General features: G+C 49.0%; 1 protein-coding gene across 2 annotated transcripts in view; it reads left to right on the forward strand.

Annotated features, from left to right (window-relative positions):
* The first annotated feature begins 821 nt into the window (after positions 1–821).
* Positions 822–27,263, forward strand: part of HIP1 (huntingtin interacting protein 1) — a 132,345-nt gene continuing 105,903 nt past the window's right edge. For both annotated transcript variants that reach the window (XM_055410070.2, XM_055410071.2), the window contains exon 1: positions 822–1,014. In XM_055410070.2, coding sequence (XP_055266045.2) covers positions 895–1,014 — 120 coding nt within the window. In that variant the 5' untranslated portion in view covers positions 822–894. The remainder of the gene's footprint in view (positions 1,015–27,263) is intronic.

The following is a 27,263-nucleotide window of genomic DNA, read 5'->3' on the forward strand; positions in this document are numbered from 1 at the left end:
AACGCCTGTCGTCAGTACCTTGGCTGACGACGGAGCAGGACGGGAGGGGTGTCCCAGAGCCGGGGATAAGTATTAAAATGTCCACATGGGTTTCTACCAACGAATACATCCTGACCAGATCCAGACGGTGAGAGGTTTGGAAAGGTGTCGAGAAGTTTCCACTGACCCAGCCCAGCGCTCCCTGGTCTGCCAATATTACAAAAGGGATGGGCAGGGATTCGGGGCAGGGGCAGGACGAGGGAGAAGGCGGTGGGAGCCGCCACCCACGGCGGCCAGGTCTGCAACCCGCTGAGCCAACCTGCGGAGGCCGGGCCTCAGGGCAGCGCATCCTGGGACGCGGGCCGCCGGGCTGGTCCATCGCGCCCGAGAAGAATGTTAACAGGCCAGTCCCAAGCGGGCCCGGATTCCCTGCGGGAGGCCCAACTCACCGCCAGCTTGACCCCGGCCCACCGACCAAGCCGGGGCCTCGCGGCGCCCGGGGTGCGGTGGGGGGACTGGGAGAGCGCGGCTCGCGGGGAACTCGCGGGTGCAGCCGGAGGCTGGGAGAGAGGCGCTCGGGGCGTCGGGGGAGGGGCGGGCCAGGGCAGGTCAGGCCCGCCCCCGCCAGGGGCGGTGCAGGCCGGTGACCGACAGGTCTCCGGGCCAGTCCCGGCGCGCCTGACGGTCCGGAGCGCCCGGCAGGGCAGGGCCGGGGCGGGGGCTCTGGAGAGGGCGGGGGCGGACGGGGAAGCCTCTGGGCGGGGGCGGGGCCTCGGCAGAGTAGCAGCGCTCTCAGCCAATGGGAGGCGGGCGCCTTCCCGTTAGCGCCGGATCCCAGTGGATAGGGAGGGGGCGGGCGGCGCCGTGGGGATCCCGGGGCGGCCCAGGGCCCCTGACTCGGCTCCGCGCGGCGACATGGACCGGATGGCCAGCTCCATGAAGCAGGTCCCCAACCCCCTGCCGAAGGTGCTGAGCCGGCGAGGGGTCGGCGCGGGGATGGAGGCGGCGGAGCGGGAGAGCTTTGAGCGGACTCAGGTGAGGACCGGGGCGGGCGCGGGGAGGACACCCCGGGTCGTGCACGACTGGGGCATCCCGCAGTGTCCCGGAGGGGACTCGAAGGGAGTAGGGATCTTGCAGGCCCAGGAAAGGACGGAGCAAGGGGGCATCTGGTGCGGTGGTCAGGGCGATCCGGGAAGGTCGAGGACCCCGGGGGCATCCCGGCTGGCCTGGGGGAGAGGGCAGGGCGGCTCCGAGCAGCTGGCACGATCCGCGCGGCGCGACCGACTGGAGCCGGTCCCGGCGGGGCAGGGCAGGGGTCACGGGGGCGGTGAGAGGGGAAGGAACGCGAAAAGGGGGCCGAATGGAAGGGGTGCCCCTAGGCTGGGGAAGGTCCCTGGGGGGGCCACTGGGGGTCGCAAGTGTGGCGGCGGAGAGTGGGGCGCTGAGTCGGGAATGTGAAGGCTGGGGCGCCCTGTCCTCTCCGCTCGAACACTTCAGGACTGCGTTGACATTCCCCCCATCCCTAGCATCCCCTTCCTTGTGCCTCTAGCTTGGCTCACACCACCCCCCAGCTGTCGGCCTCGGACGGACTGAAGGGGTCCGAGCCGGGAGGAAGGAATGTAGGCAATGCAGTGTGTGGCCGAGTTTGGAAGATGACCGGGGGCTGGAGGAGGGGGCCGGCCCAAGGACAGAGATTGAGGCTCTTGAACCAGTGGCCCCGATGCTGGTCAAGTTGAGTTGTCCAGGGGTGCCCAGAACCCTGAATCGGGGTTTTGATTTCATCCCCCCAAATGTGCCTGACAGCTAATAGGCAGCCTGCCCTATTTGTCCAGCCTGAGCAGGGCTAGGGGCCAAAATTCCTCACTGTCATCAACAAAAAGCCACAATCCATTTTTACCTCAGAGTTTTAATGCCTGGTGTATTGATTGGACTGAATAAAGCTGACATGTTTATGGTGTTCATCGGCTCATTTGTATGCAAAATCCATTTCGAAGGACACAGCACTTCTTTTAATCCCACTGCCAAAGTTATGTGGGCAGGTTTGTTCCCCACTCGTGCTCACTCTTGCTCTCGGAGTGGAACCTTTGAAGATCCAGGGGGCTTCCGCTGCCAGAAGCTGGTTCTCCTGTTCTGTTCTGCCCCCCACCCTCTTTCCCCAAACTTAGTACCATGTGAGGGAATGGCAGTGGGGTTTTAGATACAGATTGTGAGGTCCTCATTGAGTGTTCTATGTAGGGAATCTTGCAAAGAAGGAAGCTTTTCATGAAAACCCAGGGGACTTCCTCCTCTTCTTTTTCCAGGCACCCCTGGCCCTTCGCAGGTGTGTCCGGGTGGTGTAAAGTAGGCAGTGTCCCCTCCCTAGGTCATCATCCTACCCTACATGGGATGGGAGAGACGGCTCTTTACTTCTCTCTCCCAGGGTCTGACAGGGTTTAAGCTTTATTCTCTGATTCTGTGGATTGGACCCCAGAAAGGAAGGAAGATACTTGTCTGCTCTGGGCATTATGCCCTCATCTAGCTGCCTGGGCACACAAGGCTTCTTGCTCCAGGAAATAGTGTAAATCTTTCTTGTAATGGACAAGGAAAATAAATGGTAATTCATTACTTCTAGAGTCTCCAGTAAAAACTGGAGCAATAGAGAAATACACAAAAGAGTTTGACCCATTATAGTGATGGAAATTAGGTTTGTGAAAGTTTCTCTAGCTATCCAGGGACGTCCCAACAAGGAGAGTCTAGGTCAGTGTTAGGCAGTATCTTACGTTCTGTGGGACACTGATCATTGGGCAGATTTGAGCTAGTGGCTTGTGTGTGTGTGTGTGTGTGAGGGAGGTAGAATGAATCAGAAAAAGAGTGTCTCTGTTGTTGAAACTATTAGGGGAGTAAGAGAGTGAAGAAAAGGAAAGAGAATAATCCGAAAACCTCACCTTAGTCAATCTGCAAAAATGTGTATTGTTTAATGACTTCTTATCCAATGTATGTATGTGTTAGTCACTCAGTCTTGTCTGAATCTTTGTGACCCCCACGGAATGCAGCCTGCCAGGCTTCTCTGTCCATAGAATTCTCCAGGCAAGAATACTGGAGTGGGTAGCCATTCCCTTCTCCAGGAGATCTTCCCAACCCAGGGATCGAACCCAGGTCTCCCTCATTGCAGGCAGATTCTTTACTGTCTGAGCCATATGAACGTGAGTTAGAAAAAAAATTTAATGAGTTAAGAGAGCATGAAAACCAGTGAAGGTAGACTGACGATTGTAACTAACTATGTGTTTGGCACTGTTCTGTGTACTTTGTTATATCACCTTCTTTAATCTCAGTAAAGTCCTGTGAGGTGATATTGACAAGGACCTATGAGGTGAGTATCAGCCACATTTTACCTGGAGGAAATTGAGGAACAGAGAAGTTAAGTAACTTGCCCAAGGTCACACAGCATGTTGTGATCCGAACCTTTAACCACAGCTCTGCGTGGCCTCTGAGTACTGGGCAGAGCACTGGTATGGGAGCTGGAAGACGCTGAAGTTTGATAGCCGGGCACATGGAGGGGCTGTGCGGCCCCAGGCAAGTTGTCCAACCTTTCTTAGCCTCGGGTTCCTTATTGCAAAATAAGGATACTACTTACCTCACAGGTTGATTGTGGGAGATTCGATTGAATAATATACATGGAGGCATTTTGTGAACTGGGGAGCTCTGTGGCGATGATGATCGCTATAATCTGGGGGGAGAGGGGACCAGAAAAAAGGCCAAGTACTGGGGCAGGCTGTGATGAACTGTTCAGCAGAGGGACAGAAGTGTTCCTGCTTAATGCAGTGATTACCAGGAGTGATTGCTTAAAGTCCAGGCTGTCAGGGTGCGAAGCGTCTGGGAGCCCTCTGAGGTCTGAACCCCATCCTTCAGCCTGAGCCGGCACTTGCTGGGTAGAGAGGAGGGATGGGGTATTCCAGGAGAAAAGGTATGGTCTGGAGTCGGGTGTGGATGAGATTCATCAGTTAAGGTGGGCAGAGCAGAATCAGCTCCTCCCACCTCCAAACGCCTCACACCTTGCACCTGCTCCCTGTCCTGTCCCCGTTCCCCTGTGACCCTCAGCACCCCGGGACGGTGTCTCACTCTAACTTCTGTCCTCATGTGCCTGGGGCTGGTGTTAGTGGTGAAGTGACAGTAGACTTGGGTCCAGAGTGACAGGTTGTCCCTGGCCGGGATGACTGGCCTGAATGGGGAACTCAGCTCTGGGCCACAGGGCACATCTGTAATTACTTGGTGTTCTTTCTTAACGGCCCCCAGTTCCCTCCTGGTCCTGCCTTGTCTCTGCACTCTCAGCCGGAGACCCTGCCCCAGGCCCCTCCGCGGACTCTGAGTTGCCTGCCTTCCTTCCGGTCGGGCTTGCTCTCCAGCTGTCTGTGCCCTCAGACCAGACTTGTTTTCCCACCGGTTGTCAGCCTCTTCCAGGAAGCCTTCCCTCCTCAACTCTCCTGGGATCATCCTTATATTTCACGTGATCACTGTCCCTGCCAGCCCCCAGCTCCAACCAGACCCCTGGTATGCCCCCCACCCAGCCCATCACCAGCACCCTTCAGGCTCTGGGGACATAAAAAGTAGTTCTTGCCTTCAAAAAAGCTACAGTAATAATGCTAATAGCCTGGAGCACTTTACAATTTATAAAGTTTTAGCATTGTTGGGACTGCACTGTGGCTGGGTGTTATCACCCTCATTTTACGGATGAGAGCTTGGTAATTTGCCCAGGACTGCCGGTTGGTGAATGAAAGGGTCAGAATTCAAACCCAAGACTCGGAGTTCTAGGCCCTGGCTCTAGGTCTCAGGCCCTGTCCACCACACTGTCCTTATGTCAGCCAAGAGGGTGATTCTGGAATGAGTCAGGAGGGTTGCCACTCACAGACAAAATGTCCTGCCTGTATTTACTTAGCTGGAAAATGGTTTTCTCCATGGTTTGCTTGTTTTTGTAACATCCTCTTAGTGAGTACATACTGTGAAGGGGACGCAGAGATGAGTAAGATAAAGAGACTGGCCCCAGAGGAGCTCATGAGTCAGCGGGGAGGTGGACCGGCCACAGCGGGTCTCCTCCAAGGGGGACAGAGGACCCACGGTGCCGGCAGCACTGGAGCCAGTAGCAGGGCAGGACCTGCTGCATCAGAGCCCGTATTTTAACCAGACACGGAAGTTTGAGATGCTGCACTCTGTGGCAGCTGAATGCTGGGATCAGAGGAGAGCACGGGGCTCTGGAAACACAGAGGAAGGGACAAACCCTTAGTCACAATCTCTTGGATGGAGCCCACGACAGAGTAAAGGTTGCTCACCAATCACATAATGAGAAGAGCCAGGAGATAGAAACAAATATTTGTGAAGGGCTTGCTGGGTCCCAGGGACTTGCTGGGTGATTTATAGCCATTATCTTATTTGATAGCACAGGCTGAGAGAGGCCAAGTGACTTTTCCAAGGTCACACAGCAAGCAAAGAGACCAGCCAGGGCTTCAGAATCAGATGGCAAGGCCTCTTCTCCACGTTTACATCATCTGCCATCTTGAACATGATCTTCAGCAGATGCTCAGCCTTCAGTTCACCAGCTGAAAAATTTTAGGGTTGGGCTGGAGAGATCACTGGTTCTCAGACCTGGCTGTACCGAAATGGCTTCTAACATAAAAGATCTGTATACTGTCCCCCACTTGCTCCCTTAGTCAGCACTGAAAACTAGAAAGGATGCTGAGAGCTTTCTTTGGCTCCATGGTTTCGTCCTCTTCTGGTTTCCTCCCAATGATACTAATGAGAAAAGCCAGCATTGATCACACTTACTCTGTGCAAGTGTAAAGGCCTTGCACAGACCTCCCCTTTTAATCATTACAACAAACTTACGGATTATGAAGTGTTAGTCACTCAGTCACGTCCAACTCTTTTGCAGCCCCATGGACTATAGCCTGCCAGGCTCCTCTGTCCATGAAATTCTCCAGGTAAGAATACTGGAGTAGTTGCCATTCCCTTCTCCAGGGGATCTTCCCAACCCGGGGATCAAACCTGGGTGTCCGGCATTGCAGCCAGTTTCTTTACTGTCTGAGCCACCAGGACCCCACCCTATTTTATAGATGAGGCAGTTGAGGTTGAGAGGGGTTAATAACCAGCTCAAGGCTCTGAAGTGAGTAAATGACAGAGCTGGGACTCAAAGCCAGGAAGATCAGCCTGTGAGCCTGGCTTTTCTGACTGCCAGTCCCATGGCACTGCCTGGGCCCCGCTGGCTCTTGTCCGTCTTCCTCCCCGGGGAAACTCGGGATCCCCAAGGCTCTGTCCTCACCCACTTCTCTTTTACCTCCTGTCCACTTCCTCTGCCCTCACTTCCATCTGATGGTTTCTGTTCTCACCCCCATGACACCGACTTCCTGGCCTGCGTGACCACTTCCCATTGGACATCTGCCCCCTGATAAACCACTCATGCCCCAAACTCCACTTGGGTCTCCCCAGCCTGTGAACACTTGAGCCCCGCTCCCATGACTCCCATCATCTCCCAGGATCCGCCTGGAGCCCTCCCTGCCTCTTGCCCGCACTGCCACACTGTATTCTATAATGTTTCTCCTATCCTTCCCTCCTTGACTTCTCGCTGTCCCCGTCCTATTTCCTCTTGCCTGCATCTTTGTAACCCCATCCTTCCTGCCCCCTCAAAGAGCCTGATGACCGGTGGATTGTCCCTAATACCCAGCACTGCCCATATAACTTGCTTTTTCCACAAACCTGTGCTGGCTGCCCAGAGACCCTGCAGGATGTGGTACCTTCAGGGTCCCTAGTCCCTGTTCTCTGCAGGCCTTGACTTACAGAGCATCCTCCACCAGGCAGCTCCTGTGATCTGGTTCAGGTGTGCAGGGACCATTCCCTACTGTATGTCTCTCCTGTTCATCCATGCTCACATCTTGGCTTCCCTTCCACACTGGAAGTTCTTTTTTTTTTTTCCCCCCAGTATTTATTTATTTATTTGGCTGCACCGGGTCTTGGTTTTGGCATGCGACATCTTAGTTCCCCGACCAGAGATCGAATCTGGGCCCCCTGCATTGGGAGTGCGGAATCTTAGCTACTGGACCAGCAGGAAAGTCCTAAGACTGGAAACTCTTGAGGGCAGGGTCTGAGTGTTAGCAGGCCTTTGCATGAGGCAGGCACTGGGGCCTATTTGCCAGACATGTGAGTGTATAGCAGTCAGAGGATCTACAGCAGCCTGGGGCCATAGGCAGTCCTCCGCTTGGAGAACGCTTTTCTTTGTACATTTTGGAGGTTCCCTCTCTGTCTCCTTCAGTTTCCCTAGTGATTATATCTCACTAGATGCCTGCCCTGTGTGGCAGGCCTGGGCACCCAGGGTACCATGGAAGTACATCACTCAGCTCCTGAGAGCTTGGTTGGAGAATTCACTTAGGAAAGAGCCTGATGGCGCTGGAAACAGAATTAAGGCTCAAGGGTAACGATTTGAATTTCCATCAGGTTCAGACACTTGATAAACATTCCCAAACCGTGGTCTTGGACTTCCGAGGACTTCATTCTGCTTCAGGTCAGATCTTTCTGAGCTAGAAGAGGTTACCAGGAAGGGAGAGAAACTGGCCTGGTGTCCTGGGCCCCTGGACATGGCCAAGGGCAGTGGCCACTGTGCAGGTGCTGGAGTTTGGGGCAGAGCATAAGAGATGTTAGGATGATTGTGGGAACAGGAAGTCTGGGGATGTTAGGATGAGTATAAGAACAGGAAGTCTGGGGATGTTAGGATGAATACAAGAATAGGAAGTCTGGGGATGTTAGGATGAGTACAGGAACAGGAAGTCTGGCTCTGCCCCTGCATCTCATTGCAAAATGAGGGGGCTGGAAAAGATTTCTGAGGGTCCTTCCAGGTCTCAAATATTTCAGCTTTAAATATATATATATTTCAGCTTTCAGAACTCCTGTAAGCAGCCTTTCACATTAAGATCAGGACACTTGTTTCTTCTGAGCTGTCAGCTGCTGCCTTGAAAGGGATTCCCAAATACCCCCTGTTTGTGGGATGGGGCTCAGGTACCAGTGATGTGGGGCTCACGAAAAGACGGTGCTGCTCCTTAGGAAGGGATGGGGTGTGTCTGTGTGGTCCAGGAGAGAAGATCCCCGGCTCCACTTGGGCACTGAAAGAGTTGCTCGCTTGCAAGGCACTGATGAGGCTCGTTTTATGCTCCCCATCTGCGGGCCCACTAATTCCACTACCTCAGGACCAAGTGTGTGGGGGGCCTGGGTGGGGCACGGGGCGTAGCCTGGCACGGCAGCACCATGGGCCAGCGGCCAGGGCTCTCCTGCATCCAGAAGGGTTGACAGCCTGGAGAGGTGCCCACCTAGGAAAGGGAACTTGTCAGCCCCACCTCTTGGCAGGATGGTGACTGCTTCCTGTTTTCCTGTCTGGGCAGGCAGGGAGGAGCCCTGTTCCCAGCTGTGGGCAGTGAAGTCTGACGCTGCGGGGAGAGGGCTGGGGACCCAAGGTGTCGTCTGGCACAGCCCACGGGGGAGAGAATATGCGTCTTCTTGGATCTGAAAGGCCGCCCTTTACTGCCACCTCTGCTGTTACTCCTCAGAGAGAGCCCAGGAAGCTGGGCTGTTCTGGAAGCCAGTGTGGCCAGTCACTTCTTTTAAATATCACTGTGTGAAGTTTTCAAAGTTTACAAGTAACCTCTTTTCAGCCACGGAGCAACCAGGCAGTAGGTAATTTTGGTCAGTTCTCAGGCATGGACACTGAAGCCCGGAGAGCTTCTGTGGCTTGCCCAGGAGCACCCAGGAAGTGGCTGAGGAGCTGAGGCTGGAACCTGGTTGGTCTGATCTCAGATTGTACGCTTTCTTTTCCAAACCCCTAAAGCTGAAGCCTGGCCAGGGCTGGTAACTTCAAAAAGGTACAGAGATTTTTTTTTTAACTCCCTAGATTTTTTTCAATTGACTTATTTGGACATTTGAAATTCCTCCCAGAAGATGTTTTGCAATACATCAAATCCCAAAGACAGAGGAGCCTGGCGGGCTACAGTCCATAGGGTCGCAAAGAGTTGGACATGATTGAGCGACTAAGCATAGCACAGCACACGTATCAGATAGAGTAGGAAACGGCAACCCACTCTAGTCTTCTTGCCTGGAGGATTCCACGATAAAGGAGCCTGGTGGGCTACAGTCCACAGAGTCACAAAGGGTCTGACAAAACAGCACAGCACAGCAACTATCAGAAAAGCCTGTATCCAGAATATGTTTAGAAAAAAAAGGAAAACCAGAAAGGACAACCCAATAGAGAAACAAGAAGGAGGAACTTCACAAAAGAGGATAAGCAGATGGCCAATAAACATATAAAAAGGTGTACAACTTTGTTAGTAAGCAGGGAGGTAAAAATTAAAATTACAGTGAGATATTGCTACATGCCCATCAGGATGAAAGGAAGAAAAACAGGGGAAAAAAAATTCCCAGTGCCAAGTGTTGGCAAGCATATGAAGCAATGAAAGCACTCATGCACTGCTGATGGGGCTGGACACTGGTGCAGCTGCATTTCAAAACAGCCTGGTTGCCCGTCTAGTCAAAGCTATGGTTTTTCCAGTAGTCATGTATGGAAGCGAGCATAGGACCATAAAGAAGGCTGAGCACCAAAGTACTGATTCTTTTGAACTGTGGTGTTGGAGAAGACTTTTGAGAGCCCATTGCACTAGGAGGTCCAGCCAGTCCATCCTAAAGGAAATCAGTCCTGAATATTCATTGGAAGGACTGATGCTGAAGCTGAAGCTCCAGTGGCCACCTGATGTGAAGAGCCGACTCATTGGAAAAGACCCTGATGCTGGGAAAGACTGAAGGTGAAAGAAGAGGGTGGTGGAGGATAAGATGGTTGGACAGCGTCACTGAGTCGTAGATATGAGTCTGAGCAAACTCCAGGAGGTAGTGAAGGACAGGGGAGCCTACAAAAGAGTTGGACTCCACTTAGTGACTGAACAATAACAACATTAAAGATTAATGACTAGCACACTCAATAACCCACCAAGTCCACACCAAGCAATATACCCAACAGAAATGTGTGCCCATGCACCAGAAGGTATTTATAGAAGAATATTCATAATCATGTTGTGTAATGACCCCAAACTAGAAACAACCCAAGAGCTCATCAGCAGTAGATGGATAAGTAAATTGTGATCTTGTCTCTCATGGGGATACCATACAGCAGTGAAAATGAACGAACTATAGTTACCCTCAACCGCATGGGGGACTCTTTTTTTTTTTTTGACGTAGACCTTTCTTTTGAGGTCTTTATTGAATTTGTTACAATATTGCTTCTGCTTTAGGTGTTGCTGGTTTTTTTTTTTTTTGGCTATGAGGCATGTGGCATCTTATCTCCCCAACCAGGGATCGAACCTGCACCCACTACATTGGAAGACGAAGTCTTAACCACTGGACCACCAGGGTTAAGTCACAACATGACTCTTACAAACATAATGTTGGTGGGGGGGAGAGACAGAGTTTCAAAGGACAACTCTGAAGACTTCGATTTATATTAAGTTCAAAAAACGGGCAAAGTAAAACTGGGATTTAAGAGTGCTTGCATAGATGATAAAACTGTAAAGAAAAAAGGGCCTGATTATTCTAAGAGCCCAGATAAAGGTCACCTCTGAGTGCAGGAGAGGTGAGTTGGGGGAGGGTGTTCAGACAGGGGCGCTTCTGTGGTCCTGCCATCCATCTGAGTACTGGTCTGGATGGTGGTTTATGATCATTCATTAAGCTATACTTTTTTGCTTCATGCAGTTCTCTCTATTTATATATTTCAGAATACAAAAGATTATAAAAAGCCTCTTTCCAGGGAGTAGGAGACTGTCTTGTGGAGGCTAAGTAAGAACCTGCCATTTAGATATCCACCCACCCTTTGAGGTCTCTCTCAAACACAGCCTCCCCCGTGAAAGTGCCTCTGACGCTGCCCTAGAGCTGGGAAGTGTTTGATTTATGAATCATGCGTCTACAAGCTGCACACTCCGAGCGCTGCTGTAACACGGAGCGGGGTGGGTGACACCTATCATTAGGCCACGCTTAGCACGGTGCCCTCAGCTCCCGTTGACGTGCGTCTCGTGTCTCCGTTCCTCAGTGGCAGGCGGGTCCTTGTTTCTCACTCATCTTTTGGTGAGTTGCCCCAGTGTCTAGCAGAAGGCGTTACACCAGCCCCAGCTCAGGATGTCTGTTAAATACGAAATATATTAGAGAGAAGTTCTCAAAGGAGAGAATGAGAGAAGAAAGCGTGTCTCTAAGCTCAAAAGAAAGCACATTTGCATAAACCAAAGACCCAGATGGTAGGCACAGAACCTCAGACTTGGCTCCTGCTCCAAAGATTTAGATCAAGCCAGACATGAGGAAGGAGGAGAGGAGGGCGTCAGAGGATGAGATGGCTGGATGGCATCACCAGTGCAATGGACATGAACTTGGACAAACTTCCGGAGATGATGAGGGACAGAGAGGCCTGACGTGCTGCGGTCCATAGGGTCGCAAAGAGCCGGACACGACTGGGCGACTGAACAGCAACATCGAGGCGTGTTGAGCCGCTGTGAGAATCTGGGAGCTGAGGGATTGTCACCTGGGAACACGGCAGAAATGCTGCCCTTCTGACAGTGGTTCTTTTGAGGTCTCTGTCTGGGTGCGTGGTCCCTGGAGCCAGCCCCTGGTGACCGTTGTCCCGTGTGTTAGTGTGTCTTACTTAGGCTGCCAAGTGTCCCCTCTCCCGTACTGGCCTGGATGCATGCACCTTCTCTGGTGTTCCTTGGATCTGGCTTAACTGATGCTATATTCTTCCCTCTCATTTCCCATAATCCATCAGGAAGATACACAGGCGTGAGTGCTTCCCTTGGAGTCACAGGTGAGCCCAGGGCTCTGCCTCTCCAGGGTTGGCTTGTGTGCTCAGTTGCTCAGTCACGTTCAACTCTTTGCGACCCCATGGACTGTAGCCCGCCAGGCTCCTCTGTCCCTGGGATTCTCCAGGCAAGAATGCTGGAGTGGGTTGCCGTTTCCTACTCCAGGGGACCTTCTCGACCCAGGGATCGAACCTACATCTTTTGGGTCTCCTGCATTGGAAGGAGGATTCTTTACCACTTGAGCCATCTGGGAAGTTTCAAAAGAGTCAGCTCAAGGTCATGGCGCGGCGTCTGACCCAGAGCAACTCTCGATACAGGTTTGTGGAATGAAGAATAAAATCTTTTTGGTGAAGGGCTGAGTGAGCATCAGCCATTTTTGGTCCCTGTTCTGAACTGTGAATCCTGATTTACAGTCCCTGCATCTGGGATCACGTGAGCATAATTGGAGCCATCCAGAGGGACCCTGAAAACCCCGTCCCTTTGATGTAACTATGGGCGGTCCTTGTGGACTTCCAATTGTCTGTCATCTCCCTGACTCATGCTTGGAAGTGACTTGCCATCTCCTGCTTCCCTTGAGACCCTTATTCCAGGATGGGACCTCCCTGCACAGCCGAGGCCCTGTTACTGCTAAGAAAAATCCAACACAAGCAATGAAGAAAGAAAGAAGAAAGGGAAGGCAAACCCAGTCCATCTAAACCTGGACTCCACCTCCTGCCGCAGACCTGCTCGTTCTTCTTTGTTCTCAGTTTCAGAGGACCTCAGTTTGCACACCATCCCAGGCCTTTCCACTTGGAACTGTCCCGCTCGTTCTGAGACCCCTCTCTTCTGCCTGGACCTCTGCAGCTAGTCATCCTTGTCTCCTTGACTGCATTTCACGTCACCCCAGCTTCTCCGCCACTGCCTCTGCCTGAGTTCAGGCCTTCATCTAAAGACTTAGCCACTTATTGCACAGCCCACCTGGCCCTCCTGCCCTCCAGTCTTGACCCTCATAAGTTCTGCCCTTGCCTTAGCTGCCAGAGTTTGGTTTTAAGAGGTCCAAATGTTTATATCACTCCAGATTTTAAAAACCTCAGTTAGGCGTAACTCGAAGCTGAAACCCAAGCTCATCGGCATGACACAGGGCCAGGCTTTGCCAGCCTTAATGTCCAGCTACCGCGCCCCCCCCCAACTTCCTGTAGCCCAGCCCCACCAAGCACCATCGAGCTCTCCCAGCATGACCCATGGCTTCTCCACTCCTGGGTTTTTCCAGGTGGCAGCCTTCTCTTCTGCCCAGAATGCCTCTCCCATTTTATTCACCTGCCAAACTCTTTCCATCCGGTAAGTCCCACCTTCGTGGCCACTCCTGTGGAAAGTCCCCTTCCCTTCTCCAAGCAGATTTAGTGAATGGTATTTCTGTCTGTCGGGCTTCCCAGGTGGCACTAGTGGTAAATACCCACCTGCCAATGCAGGAGATATAAGAGACGCGAGTTCAATCCCTGGGTTGGGAAGATCCCTTGGAGGAGAGCATGGCAACCCATTCCAGTATTGTTGCCTAGAGAATCCCTCAGACAGAGGAGCCTGATGGGCTACAGTCCATAGGGTCACCAAGAGTCAGACACAACTGAAGCGACTTAGCACATACACACTTTTGTCTCTTCTGTGTTAACATGTTTATCTGGGTGTCTGTCCCACATTGGACTGTGAGCTCCCCTCTAGCTTAGCCTGCTCTGTAGGCCTCTGCAGCCCATGCACAGGATTCAGCACCCAGAAGGACCTTGGGAGATGTTTATTGAGTGAACTAATGATGCATCTTAAGGACCTGATTGTGTTTGATTGTTGCTGCAACAGAAGAGGGAAGGGGTCCAATTCTCACCCAGGGCAGGTGCTCCCCACCAAAGTGGATGCATTTGATCTGTGTCATGTTGACCTGAAACGAAAGTTTTGGCACCACTGGTAGGATAAATGTGAGCGTGTTTTAGGAGTGGAGAATTCAGTGGGAGGGACAGAGGTGGTTCTATGTGTCACAGGACACACCTGGATGGGAACTAGTAGCCAGGATTCCTGATTTATGTTCTACTGGAGGGCTGATTGGTGTTCCTTCTGCATCTCAGAAGTGTGATGGAGCAGGTAGAAAATGCCCCCATCATCAACATGGCCATATCTTCTGTTACATGGCAAAAGGGCCTCTGAAGATGTAGTTAAGGACCTCAAGATATGGAAAGAAGGAACTTCCTTAGCTGTTCAGTGGTCAAGACTCCCTTTTTCTAATGCAGGAGGCATGGATTCGATCCCTAGTCAGGGAACTAAGATCCAACATACTGCGTGGCATGGCCAAAAAAAAAAAACCAGAGGAGCCTGGAGTGTCCAAGTGGGCCAGTCTGATCACATGCCCTTAAAAGCAGAGAACCTTCTGTGACTGCCAAGTGGAAGGGAGACATGGCAGAAGGGAAAGCCAGAGGCATTCCAAATAGGAGAAGGATTCAACTTGCCACTGCTGGCTCTGAGTGGGGGGGGGCCCACGTGCAAAGGCCCAAGGGAACCCTCTAGGAGCTCAGAGTGGCCCTTAGCTGACACAGTAAGGACGCAGGGACCTCAGATCTTAAACAGCAAGGAATTGGATCCTACCAACTACTGGAATAACCTTCAAAGCGAAATTTCCCCAGAGCTCCCAGTAAGGAATGTAGCCCTGCTGACACCTTGATTTTTAGCCCAGTGAGATCTTACTGGCCTTCTGACCTACAGAACTGTGAGATGATAAACAGGTGTGGTTTTTAGCTGCTCAGTTTGTGATAATTTTTTTACAGCAGCAATAAAAGCTAATCCAAGATGGTATTAATAACAGGTAACTCACACACTACAGCAAGAAGCCCAGTGGAACCCAGACAGGCCACCCTTTTAAACCTACAGGGACACTTGTTATTTCACCTGTGCTTTCTGTGGCCATAGAGAAAACTTTGGATTTCCACACTTGGCGCTTATTCACAGACATTTTCTCCTGGAAAAACAATTCAGCAGCCTGTTCAAAACATTCTTTCCTGCTGGGCCATGGAGTTCTCTGGTGCAGTTCCAAGTTTGAAGATCATAGGTGTAAGTTACTTAACCTTAAAAAATTTTTTTTTGTTTTTGATCAAGTGCTGTGCTGTCTATTAAAAAAAAAAAAAGGCAGGTGGGAAATCCCAGAGTTACTATAGGATCCTGATTGTGTCTGCACTCGAGGGAACTGACTGAGAGTCAGGAAGCAGAGGCGGGAATTAAGGCAGGGCTTCCCTCAGGATGGGCCTTTCCTGTGCTGAGCCTTACTTAGGTTCACTGGTGGTCTGGAATGTTCCCGAAACTCTAGGCTTAGTCCCTGACGGCTCAGCAGGTAAAGAATCCGCCTGCAGTGTAGGAGACACGGGTTTTGATACCTGGGTCAGGAAGAACCCCTGGAGGAGGAAATGGCAACCCACTCCAGTATTCTTGCCTGGGAAATCCCGTGGACAGAGGAGCCTGGCGGGCTATAGTCCAAGGGGTCGCAAAGAGTCAGACACGACTGAGCACAGGGCCCATTGTAGCAAAGTTAATCTCTTCATTTTGATGATTTTTCCTAGGGTTATATAAGATGTTAGTTAATATGAGGGGAAGCCAGGCAAAGATGTACGGGAACTCTGTACTATTTTTGCAGTTCTTCTGAAAGTCTAAAATTATCTCAAACTAAAATGTTAAAAAAAAAATAAAGAATGGCATGTTGCTTGGCAAACGTTAGTCAGGGCTGAGTAAATGTGCATTCCACTGCTCCCTTGGGTCGTCACAGGGACCCTGGAGACCCCACAGACGAAGGGATGGACAGTGGGGTCTGAGGAGGGAAAGCGTGGAGAGTCTGGGCTGCATCAGGGGAGGCAGCAGGGCAGGGTGCCTTCTCCAGAGAAGACCTGCTCTGAGCTCCGGCCCCCGCCCTGGACCAGGTCTCAGAGGGAGAAATGGCCGTGGAGGATCTTGTCTGTGGTCTCGCAGACGCCCTGCTGCCAGCCTCCGCCTGCTGCTGTCAGACAAGCTGAGCTCCAGTTCCAGTTTGGTTACTTATCGTGGGACGGGGGTGAGGCTTGGGAAAGCTCCCAGTACGTGGGATAAGGTACTGACATCTGGGCTCAGTGAGGGATTTGAATGAGAGGGCCCAGAGCAGTAGCCAGTGCCAGTGGTGGCTTCCCCTCCTGTGGAACCTCCTCGAAAGTGCCCATCACGGAAGTACCCATCACCCTGCAGGTCCCCTGCAGCAGTTGCTTTGTGTCCCTCCAAGGACCCTTGCTAGGGATGCCCTTCTGAGTCTCACGGTTTGTATGTCTTGTTGGCCCCATGACTTAGAGCTTTTGTAAGCCATAGGGTCTGCCTGTAGGGAAAGGCCCAGATCAGTGGGTGAGCTAGTGAGTGAAGGAGTGGACCAGTGAGTGAGCGAATGAGGAAACAGACCTCCCTCCTGCCCTCTGGAAGAGGACAGTACTTACTGTGTATGATTATTGGCTCAAATGCTTGCCTGGTGTCAGGCTGTCCTCTGGGATGACTCTGGGAGTGTTCAGACCAAGCACCCTTTCACTGGGCTTTTTCTCCCTCTCTCTTGGGTGCCAGTCACCTCTCCAGAAAAAGCGGTCAACTCCTACCTTACACTGAACAGCTCCAGCTCCGATGCTGTTTTTGTCAGTGCTTCGGAATCCTCCAGGCCTCTCTCCTTGCTGCTGAGAACTTTTTGCCACAGGAAATCAGGCTCATTTTAAGGGCCAAACAGTCACTAAATATAGCCTCCTGGCATAGATATTTAAGGAGCTATGTTGATGATGTTATGTCTGAACAAAGAAGAAGGAGAAAATAACTTTTTTTTCTTGATAGAAAAGTGAAGTTATACCAGATTTTCTGTGGGTCCACAGGGAGCCGAGTGCCCTGGGTGGTGTCAGTGTCTTAATTATGGAATCACCAGCTTAGGGCTTGGTATTTAGATTTCTGTTTCTAGCCGGTCATTTCTTGATAATTCCTTCTCATCTCCATTTAAAAATACCTCCTGCCCTGGTAAATTACCTCGGACTAGTGTGACCTCCCTGCCAAGCCCAGGGGCAGGGAGGGGGCGGTGTACAGGGAGGTGTAAGAGATGCTCTGCCCACCCCAACTCCACCCCCCGGGGACCGCAGGGCACCTAAGTGGAGAGCCCACCCAAGTGCTGGTTGACCAGAAGTGGAAGGAGTGGGATGGGGCCCTGGGATCTTTACTTGGTGAAATGCAGACCTCAGAGAATGGTTCCTGCCGCAGAGAAAGGTCTGGACTGAAATTCCACTCACAGTGGTCGGGTCCCGATGGAGGGGGTGGGGTGGGAGCTTCCACGGGGGCTAACTGCATCTCACCCTTTCTTTCCTCTGGCTTCCACCTCGGTCTCATCGGATGGTCAGGATAATATCAAGAGTGTAAAGCTTCAGCGATGATTCTTTTGTTTTTTTGTTTGGTTTGGTTTTGCAAATATTTCTGGATATATAAGCACAACTATTCTGGGAAGTTCTTCTGAACTTACACCTCTTTCTGCAAGAAGCTCTGTGCAGTGGACTCTCATAGTCTTTATATGTGTGAAGATGTCTGTATTTCACCATCCTTTCCCCCCATCCTGTTATAACCAAGATTTTATCAGTATGTACCTGTTTGGTGGTCAGTATGCAAACATCAGTTCCTAGGCTAGTATTAAAAAGCGTACACAATGGAGCTACCAAACTGCCAAAGAATTACTCAGCCTCTGCTCCAGCTTAAAATTTAGAAACTCTTTATCCATAAGTAGAGGACACCAGAGCTCAGAATCTTCAAACATTGCTAACTTGTAAGCCTTTTGTGAGGAATGGCCTGATAACACAGGATATAATGTCTTACACATTCTATCCACAGCACATTAACAGGTTTGGGGAAATTCCGAACCTTCTCCTGCATGATATTGCCACAGAGAGTGTGCAGTTCTGATAAGGAGACAAAAAACCCATATAGAAGACACAGAGGTGATACAGTAGGGAAAAACACAATTATGAAAAATGGATCATTTAAATGACTGTCATTTGGGCTGTGTATTTCAGGGGATTTGTATAATGCCCTTAACAGTCTATGGAATGTTAAGTTTACATCTAACAAACCTTCCAACATTCCACTAATTTCTGGTCTTGCTGAAATTAACCAGCACACAACTTTTACCTCTTAAAAAGGCAGTTGCACTTTTGTATTTAAGGATGTATTTAGGACTTTCTCAGTGGTCCGGTGGCTAAGACTCTGTGCTGCCAATGCAGGGGGCCTGGATTTGATCTCTGGTCAGGAAACTGGATCCCACATGCCACAACTACTAAGAATTTGCATACTGCAACTAAAAAGATCCAGCTGCAATGAAGATCAAAAATGCATGCTGCAACTAAGACCCAGTACAGCCAAATTAATAAATATGAAAGAAGGATGTATTCAAACATGGGATATGGTGGGATTCCAAGCTTCTTAAAAATATGTTTCTAGAATTCCAGAAAACTTGCCATTTCTACAATAGTTACACAGCTTGCTTCTTGGAGAAAGGTTTGTAAGAACCACCACTAAGACTGATCTAAGACCTCCTTGTTTCCCACCATTTTGCCGCCTGAAATATCTTCATTTTTAGATTCTGGCTCTACTGTTAAGTCTCCTTTAGTCTCTGCTTGATGATCCTCCTCTACCCATTTTCTTTTGCTTCCTTTTCCTCATTTGTTGAGACTTTTTAAGCCAGAAGATTTATCCTTTCCTATAGCCTTTTTTTTTTTTTTTTTTTGCCCAAGATTCCATTTTTTCCCAAAGCCAGATTAGGTGACTGTATGCTGATATTTTGGGTGTTTCTCCTTAGTGCCCATTCAGCAGATTTGGCTTTTGTTCTTGTTATCTTGGCTGCAGGCGGTGACTATGGACACAGTGGGGCAGGGGTGCAGTGCCAGCTACCTGTGGGCACCGTGGAGAGACTTTCCCAAAGCCAGGAGTCTGATCATTCCTTCTCTTGCTTCCTGAGCTGCTGGGATATAAGATGGAAGTGGAATAACAGACGGAACAGGATTAGATTAGTTATTTTTCTTCAGCACTCTGAAGCTGCTATTCTGTTGTCTTTAGACAGTTAACCTAGTTGTCAATAATCTACCTTTTTTCCCTGACAGCTTTCAAGATTCTTTCTTTTTAATGTGGTACACTCTGTACACTGGTGTTTTAGTTTATTGTTCTTGGGACTTGTGTTAGCTTTTACTCTAATTCTGGAAGTCTTAGCCATTATCTCTTGGAGATTCTTGCCTCTGACTTTTTCCCTTTATTCTCCCTTTTGCAACTCTTGTTAAATGCATTGTGAAACTTATTGTTCTGCTTGCCATTTTATTTCATCTCTCTTTTATATTTCCTGTCTATTTTTCTGTGCTTTCACTCGAGGTGATTTTCTCAGTCTCACCCTCCCATTCACTAACTCTCTCTTCACTTGTGTTTAAACATACCCTGATTTCTAGAATTTCTGTTTAGTTCTTCTTAAAATTCACTTGCTTGGGACTTTCCTGGTGGTCCAGTGGTTAAGACTTCCCCTTCCAGTGCAGGAGGTACAGGTTCAATCCTTGTTCAGGGAGCTAAGTCCTCAGGTGCCTCTTCAGAATTCTCTGCAGAGTTCCCACCTGGAATTTCCCAGAAAAGAACACTGGAGGTAGAATCAAAGGTCAGTGTCCCAGGGACTTCCCAGGTTGCCCAGTGATTGAGACTCTTCGCTTCCACTGAAGGGGACATGGGTTTGATCCCGGATCAGGCAACTAGATCCCATGCTGCGGCTAAGAATTCACACGCCGCAACTGAAGACCCTGCATGCTGCAACAAAGATCGAAGATCCCACCTGCTGCAACTAAGGCCCATAGCAGCCAAATAAATAAATGAATAAAGATTAAAACAGAAAACAAACAGAAACAGAAAGATCAGTGTCCCAGGGACTTCCCCGGTGGTCCAGTGGTTAAGATTCCATGCTTCCACTGCAGGGGGCATGGGTTGGATCCCTGGTTGGAGAGCTAAGATCCCACAAGCCTGATGTGGCAAAAAATAAATAAAAATCCGTGTCCCAGTTTTGGCTGCAAGTCACACTCCCTGTATGATCTTGAGCGAGTTACATCTCTATAAAGTGAGGACCACTGTACCAGTTAGCGTAAATAAAATGTACAAGAGTAAAATGTGAACACTGACACAGCTCTGGGAGGGTCAATGGCAGTCATTCTCATTTAGGGGTAAAAGCTTGCATGTTTCAGTGAAGGGCTCCGTGGGTGCTCCAGGGTCATGAAGCCCTGTGAGACTTTTCTCACCCTCTTCTTACTGCTGTCCTTCATATGTCATTTTTTGGCTCTGCTGTGGGTATGTAGGTAGTAAGCATCATGTCTGTCAGCCAATAAATTTAATTTTGAGGGCTTGCTCTATGTGACAGGTATAAAAACCAGATTCTGCCCTTGTGGAGGCTCTGCCTGGTCCCTGGAGGGACAGGGGCCCTGTTCTTTTTGGCTGGTTCTACAGAGTTCCATCAGGGTTTTGACTGTGTGGGTTAGTTGCAATGCCTGCCAAGAAGATCTGCCCGGCAGCCTTCATCACTCAGCAGATAAGGTTTCCTAAGCGCCTGCAGTGCCAGGCGCCAGGAGTCAGGCATGAATCAGACTTGATTGCTGAGTTCAGGTTGCTCCTAGACCCCAGGAAGAACGACAGGGGAGCTGAACGGTCACCGCAGTCTGCTAGCCACAGAAGCAGAGGATGCTAGAAAGGGTGGGAGGAGCCCAGCGAGGCAGGATTAACTGTCTGAAGTTGCTTATTAAAGAGCCCAACGTGGTTCTAACCTGACAACCCGGGAGAAGAGTAGAAAGCCCTGTGCAGACTAGAGGAGAGGGGAGCCCTCGGGGGCAGGTGGGCCTGGAGGAAGGCTTTGGAAAACTCCGGTGGGGTAGCTGAGGGGAGGAGGGCGGAGGACAGCATGAGTGAACAGGGACTACTGCAAGCAGAGGCCGCAGACTGGCTGCCCGAGGGCTGGATTCTTTTGTGGGCTTGTTTTATTTGGCCTGCACAGGGATTTTTTTTTTTAATGGAACTCAGTGTCTTTCCACAGAGAATACACTCTTTCCTTCACCACCGTCCTTCCCATTCCTCATTTCCATCACTGGCCTGTCTGAACACATTTATGGAATGAGCCTAGACCCCTGCCCTGCCCTAGTCACTGAGAACCCCGAAGAATCTATGGAAAACAGTCTCCGTATAAGGAATACAAGTGTTGGGAGTGAGATTATGAAAATCAACCATATATTGTCCTATATATCAGCAGCCAGCTTGAAACTGTACCATAAAATAGATCCTAGTCAGTGCAGCTGCAAGACCATAAAATACCCCTGTAAGAATCTGTGAGGGGCGTCCATGCTCCCAGTACAGGGGCCCCTGCCCCATCCCTGGTCAGGGAGTTGATCCCACACGCCTTAACTAAGCATCCTGAATGCTCCAACTAAGACCCAACACAACCAAATAAGTGTTTTCAAATAAGAGATTCTGTGAAATCTCTCCTCCTTCAGTTACATTTGCTGAGTGTCTGCTGTGTATTTTATTTTAAATTTAAAATTTTACTTAATTTTTGAAGAGATAATATACTTGGTTAAAAAAAAGCAAAAAGACTCCTTCCTGTTCCTGTCCCCCTATTGTTGAGTCTCTGCTCAACTCAAGAGAGAGAACCACTCACTGATTCCTTTCTGCGTCCATTCAAATATTTTATTTTATATATAAGCAAATATACATATAGTGGAATATTACCCTCTTCCCCACTATTAATACAAATGATAGTTCAGAATCTTACTTTTTCAGGAACTTCCCCGGTGGTCCAGTGGCTAAGACTCCATATTCCCAGTGCAGGGGCCCTCGGTTCAATCCCTGATCAGCAAATGAGATCCCACATGCCACAGCTAAGAGTTTGTATTAGTTAAGTTAAAGTCGCTCAGTCATGTCTGACTCTTTGCAACCCCATGGACTGTAGCCCTCCGGGGATTCTTCCCAACCCAGGGATCGAACCCAGGTCTCCCACACTGCAGGCAGATTCTTTACCATCCAAGCCACCAGGGAAGCCCAAGAATACTGAAATGGGTAGCCTGTCCCTTCTCCAGGGGAATCTTCCAGACCCAGGAATCAAACCAGGGTCTCTTGCATTGCAGATGGATTCTTTACCAAATGAGTCACCAGGGAACCCCAAGAGTTTACATGATGCAAGAAAAAGATCCTGCATCCCCAACTAAAAAGATCTAACATGCTGCGACTAAGATCCGATGCAGCCAAATAAATAAATGTATATATATATTTTTAAAGAATCTTGTTCACTTAACCAACCATCTTGGCAATCTTTATATGTCAGCAGATAAAAGGTTTCCTTGTTCTTTTGTACAGTATCAATAAAAATACTGATTTGAGATATGACAATGGACTCCAGAATAAAGCTGCTTGGATTTGAACCTGGTTCTGTCTCTATGACCTATGACCTAATTGTCTCTCTATGCCACACTTTTCTTTTTTCCCATATGTAAATGGAAATGATAGGTACCAACTCAAACTGATGCAAGAATTTAGTGAGATGATGCTTATAAAAACACTTAGAATAATGCCTGGCATTGAGTGAACCCCCCAAATATCAGCTGCTCTTCTTATTCTTCTAAAATGATGAATACTACACACACAGGGTAAGGTAAAGGAATAAGGAGTGACTTGGGGGGTGGTATTTGAGAGAGAGGGGTCCTGTTGAAAATTACAAGACTTGGAGAGTCCGACACGACTGAGCGACTGAACTGAACTGAGAGATAGAAAGCAGATGAGTTAATGGAGTTAATGGAAACTTTGTTTCTAGATGGAAACGATGGAATTTGTAGAGATGTCAGCTCTTCCTAGTATAATTTATATTTGTCCTATTTGTAACCAAAGGGCTTCCCTGGTGGCTCAGTGGTAAAGAATCCACTAGCCAATTCAAGAGATGCGGGTTCAATCCCTGGGTCGGAAAGATCCTCTGAAGGAGGAAATGGCAACCCACTCCAGTATTCTTGCCTGGGAAATCCCATAGACAGAGGATCATGGAGGGCTACAGTCCAAAGGGTGGCAAAGTCAACTCGGCCTTGTTGACTGAGTGACTAAACATGTGTTTGTAACCAAAACCCCAGTAGAATTTATTTTGGAACCTACGTTTTTCCAAGATTTATCAGGAAGTATAAACGAGAAGAATGTTAAAATTTTGAAAAAGATTGTGGTGGGGAGAAACTTTCCTTATGAAATACCAAAACACATTTTAACGATTAAAACAGTGACTTACTCATTTAAGAATAAGTAGATTGGGACTTCCCTGGTGGTCCAGTGGATCAGACTCTGTGCTCCCAAGGCCAGGGCCCCAGGTTCTGTCCCTGGTCAGGGAACTAGATCCCACATACTGCAACCAAAGAACCTGCATACTACAACGAAGAAAGGTCCTGCATGCCACAGCTAAGACCCAGTGCAGCCAAATAAATATTTTTTTAAGCAAAGGAAGTATAGATCAGTAGAATAAATAAATAGGATAAATAGTCCAGAAACATACCTTATACACATATAAATTAATTATATGTCAAAGGTGACCTCACATGTCATTAGGAATGGAACGATTACTTGATAAATTAGGTGGGGCTCATTTGGTTAGCTGTTGGGGAGAAGAGGATGTTTTCAGTTCTCACCTCAAGCTGCATGCCTGTATAAATTCCAGACAGATAATATGGTTAAATTTGAGGGGGAAGAAAATCAAACCTTTAGAAAAACACTTGGAGAAGGTTGAAGGAAGTTTGGAGTAGAGGAACTTGAAGTTTAAAAGTCATCAAAAATATCATAGTGAGGATGGGCGCGGAGTCTAGGGGAGAATGGATACGTGTGTATGTCTGGCTGAATCCCTTCTCTGTTCACCTGAAACTATCACAACATTGTTAGCTGGTTGTATTCAATACAAAATAAGTTTTTTACAAAAGTCACAGTGAAAACAACGTGAATTTATACCATCACAAGAATTTAAGGGTTCTCCAGTTTGGCTGTTATAAAGTGCCATATACCAGGTAGCTTAAAACAACAGAAATTTATTTTCCCACTGTTCTGGAGGCCAGAAGTCCCAAATCAAGCTGTCGGCAAGGCCGTGCTCCCTTTGAAACCTACAGGAAGAAATCCTCCCTTGCTTCCTATTAATAGATTCTGGTGTCCGCTGGCACTCTGTGTTATGCTGTGGTTTGTGTGACCTCTGTCACACAGGTGTCTCCCTGTGGGTCTCTGTGGCTCTCTCTTCTTATAAGGACACTAGTCATCTTGGGTTAAGGACCCGCCCTTAACCAGTGTGATCTCATCTCAACTGGGCAACAACCCTTTGTCCATACAAGGTCCCATTCTGAGGTACTGGGGTTTAAGACCTCAACACAGCTCTTTGAGGGGCCGTCTTGTTATCACTGGCTTCCTGTGTCAGGGCACAACAGGGAACTTCAGCTGAAGTAGTGGAGTGGCCTTCATCTCTCAAGACTTATTACAACACTAGTGGAAACAAGAATGATAAAGGCCCACCAAGACAAAGGATGAGAAAGGGATCATGGGCAATGAGATACGTAGCACAGAGATGGTAACAAGAGGAGTGCAGGTGTGTTCTGCTGCGTGCCAGTGCACTTGAACTTGGAAGCATCAAGGTGGGGATGGGGGTTGGGGGAGCAGGACTGAAGTCAGACGATGTCTGTCTGTAAGAACTGACGCTCCCCCTCCAAACTGCATTCCAGTAGGCGGGCGTTTATGCTGCAGCAGTGGACCAGGTGGGGGAAACTGACCCAAGGGAGAGCCTCACTCAGAAACACCCTGCTGAGAATTCCCTGGGGGTCCATGGGTTAGGACTTCCACTGCAGGGAGCACAGGTTCAGTTCCTGGTCGGGGAGCAAAGATCCTGCAGGCCCGCTGCACGGCTGAAAACAACAACAACAATCAAACTAAAACAGAAAACCTCCATAGAAACAACAGAAAACCCTCTTAGCAGAGGGTGCTAAGAACAAGGGATTATCCTGGAAGCATTGCTCCATCCAGATGAGTCAAGTGCATCCACCTCCTGGGTGGGGGATCAAAAGATGCTTCTCTGGAGAAATTCAAGTCCTTAGAGCAAAACCCTCCATAACCTGATCTCTGCGAGGCCCAGAGGTAGCCTGGCTCCCTGTCCACCTGCCCTAAAAACAAAATTTGCCAGTTGATACATTCCACCCCCTGGCAATTCCACGTGGACCTTTCAACTAACTTTTTAGAGCCTCACGGCTAATACAACAGCCAATGAAGGTTTAGCCGAGGGTAAGGAAAGGCAAGCCCCAGCACAAATAAAAGAACAGTCAGGAAAGAGCAACTTACAAAAAGACAACGCCAGCTCGGAGGAAATCTGCAGAAATTTCCGAGTACTATTCCCATAGAGTTCAAGAGGGCCGTGAACTCAAATTTCATTAGAAGGTAGAGGAGATAAAGGCAAAGAAATCTCTCACAAAGTAGCAAAATAGGACAAAAGAGTTGAAAAGCACAGAGAATAGATGAGAGTCATGGAGAATCAATCCAGAAGTTTCATTATAAATATATTCAGGGACTTCCTTGCTGGTCCAGGGGCTACGACTCCACACTCCCAACGCAAGGGACCCAGGTTCAATCCCTGGTCCGGAAACTAGATCTCACATGTCGCATCTAAAGCTCCTGTCGGCCATATAAATAAATATTGAGAAAAAAAAAACCTAGACTTCCCTGGTGGTCCAGTGGTTAAGAATCTGCCTGCCAATGCAGGGGACACGGGTTCGATCCCTGGTCTGTGACGATTCCACTTGCCACGGAGCAACTAAAGCCAATGTGCTCCAGAGCCCACCCACCACAACTAGAGGGCCGCAGACAAATAAAACATTGAAAATAGAATGAAATTAGTAAGTGAAATAGCAGGGTCATTATGTTAATTGGACATCTCGACTTCATGAGGAGAAGGGAAAGGAGATCAAAGGTGGGAAGCAGAGTTGGGAGGGTGGGACAGATGATGGCTCACCGATGATTAGAAGGTCTCCTTACTGCTTGGTTTTGACGGTGGTGGTGTAAAACTCACATGGCACAAAGTGAACCGTTAACCATTTGAAAGCATCCAATTCAGTGGCATTCAGTACATTCGGAGTGCTGTGCCTCTACCCCTGCTCAGTTCTAAGACATTTTCATTGCCCCCTGCAAAGGAAACCACATACCCACGAAGCCGCCCCTCCCTGGGACTTCCCTGGTAGTCCAGTGGTTAAGACTCCACTCTACCAATGGAGGGCACCCAGGTCAGGGAACCGGAACTCACATCCCTCAGCTAAGGATCCACGTGCCTCATCTAAGACCTGGCACAGACAATTTTTTTTTTTTAAGCAGCCCTTTCCCACCTCTATGTCGCCTTTCTTCCCCCGCAGCCACCCCAGCTCCTGGCAACCACTAATCCACTTTCTATCTCTACCCATGCTGGAAGTTTGATTTCAGTGGAATCACACAATATGTGACCTTTTGTGTTGGCTTCTTTTACTTAGCATGTTTTTGAGGTTCACCCTTGTTGTAACATGTCTCAGTATTTCATGCCTTTTTATGGCTGAATAACATTCTGTCCTGAGAATAATACCAGCTTTGTTTGTTTATCCATTCATTTAACTGAAGGACATTGGGTTATTTCCACTTTGGGACTGTTGTGAATAGCGATGCTATGAATATTCACTGTTCAAGTATTTGTTTGAAGATCTATTTTCAATTCTTTGGGTATATACCTAGGAGTGGAATTGCTGGGTCATGTGGTAATTCTGTGTTTATATTTCTGAGGAATTTTCAGACCCTTCTAATGAAATTACACTGTTTTACGTTTCCTACCAGCAATGTAAGAGGGTTCCAGTTTCTCCACATCCTTGCCAACACCTGTTCTTTTCTGTTTTGCTTTTGTTTTTTTTTTTCAGTTGTCATCCTAGTGGGAGTGAAGTAGTAGCTCATGATTTTGATTTGCATTTCCCTGACGACGAATGGTGTTGAGTATCTTTTCAAGTGCTTTTCAGCTGCTTGTGGACTTTCTTTGGATAAATGTCCGTTGGTGTTCTTTACCTGTTTGTTAAATTAGATTGTTTTTCTTTTAGTTGCTGAGTCGTAAGTGCGCTTTATATATTCTGGATTTGATGTTGTCTTAGTTGCTAATTTGTGTCTGACCCTTTTGCGGCCTCACAGACTGTAGCCCGCCAGGCTCCTCTGTCCATGGGATTCTCCAGGCAAGAATACTAGAGTGGGTTGCTATTTCCTTCTCCAGGGGATCTTCTCGACCCGGGATCAAACCCATGTCTCCTGCGTTGGCAGGCGGATTCTCTGCCACTGAGCCGCCGGGGAAGCCCCTATATATATTCTGGATACTCGGCTCTGGTCCGATATATGACTTGCAAATAGTTC

This window comes from Moschus berezovskii, chromosome 27, assembly GCF_049115385.1.
Source record: "Moschus berezovskii isolate FMDL1 chromosome 27, NW_MosBer_1.0, whole genome shotgun sequence".
Lineage (NCBI taxonomy): Eukaryota > Metazoa > Chordata > Mammalia > Artiodactyla > Moschidae > Moschus > Moschus berezovskii.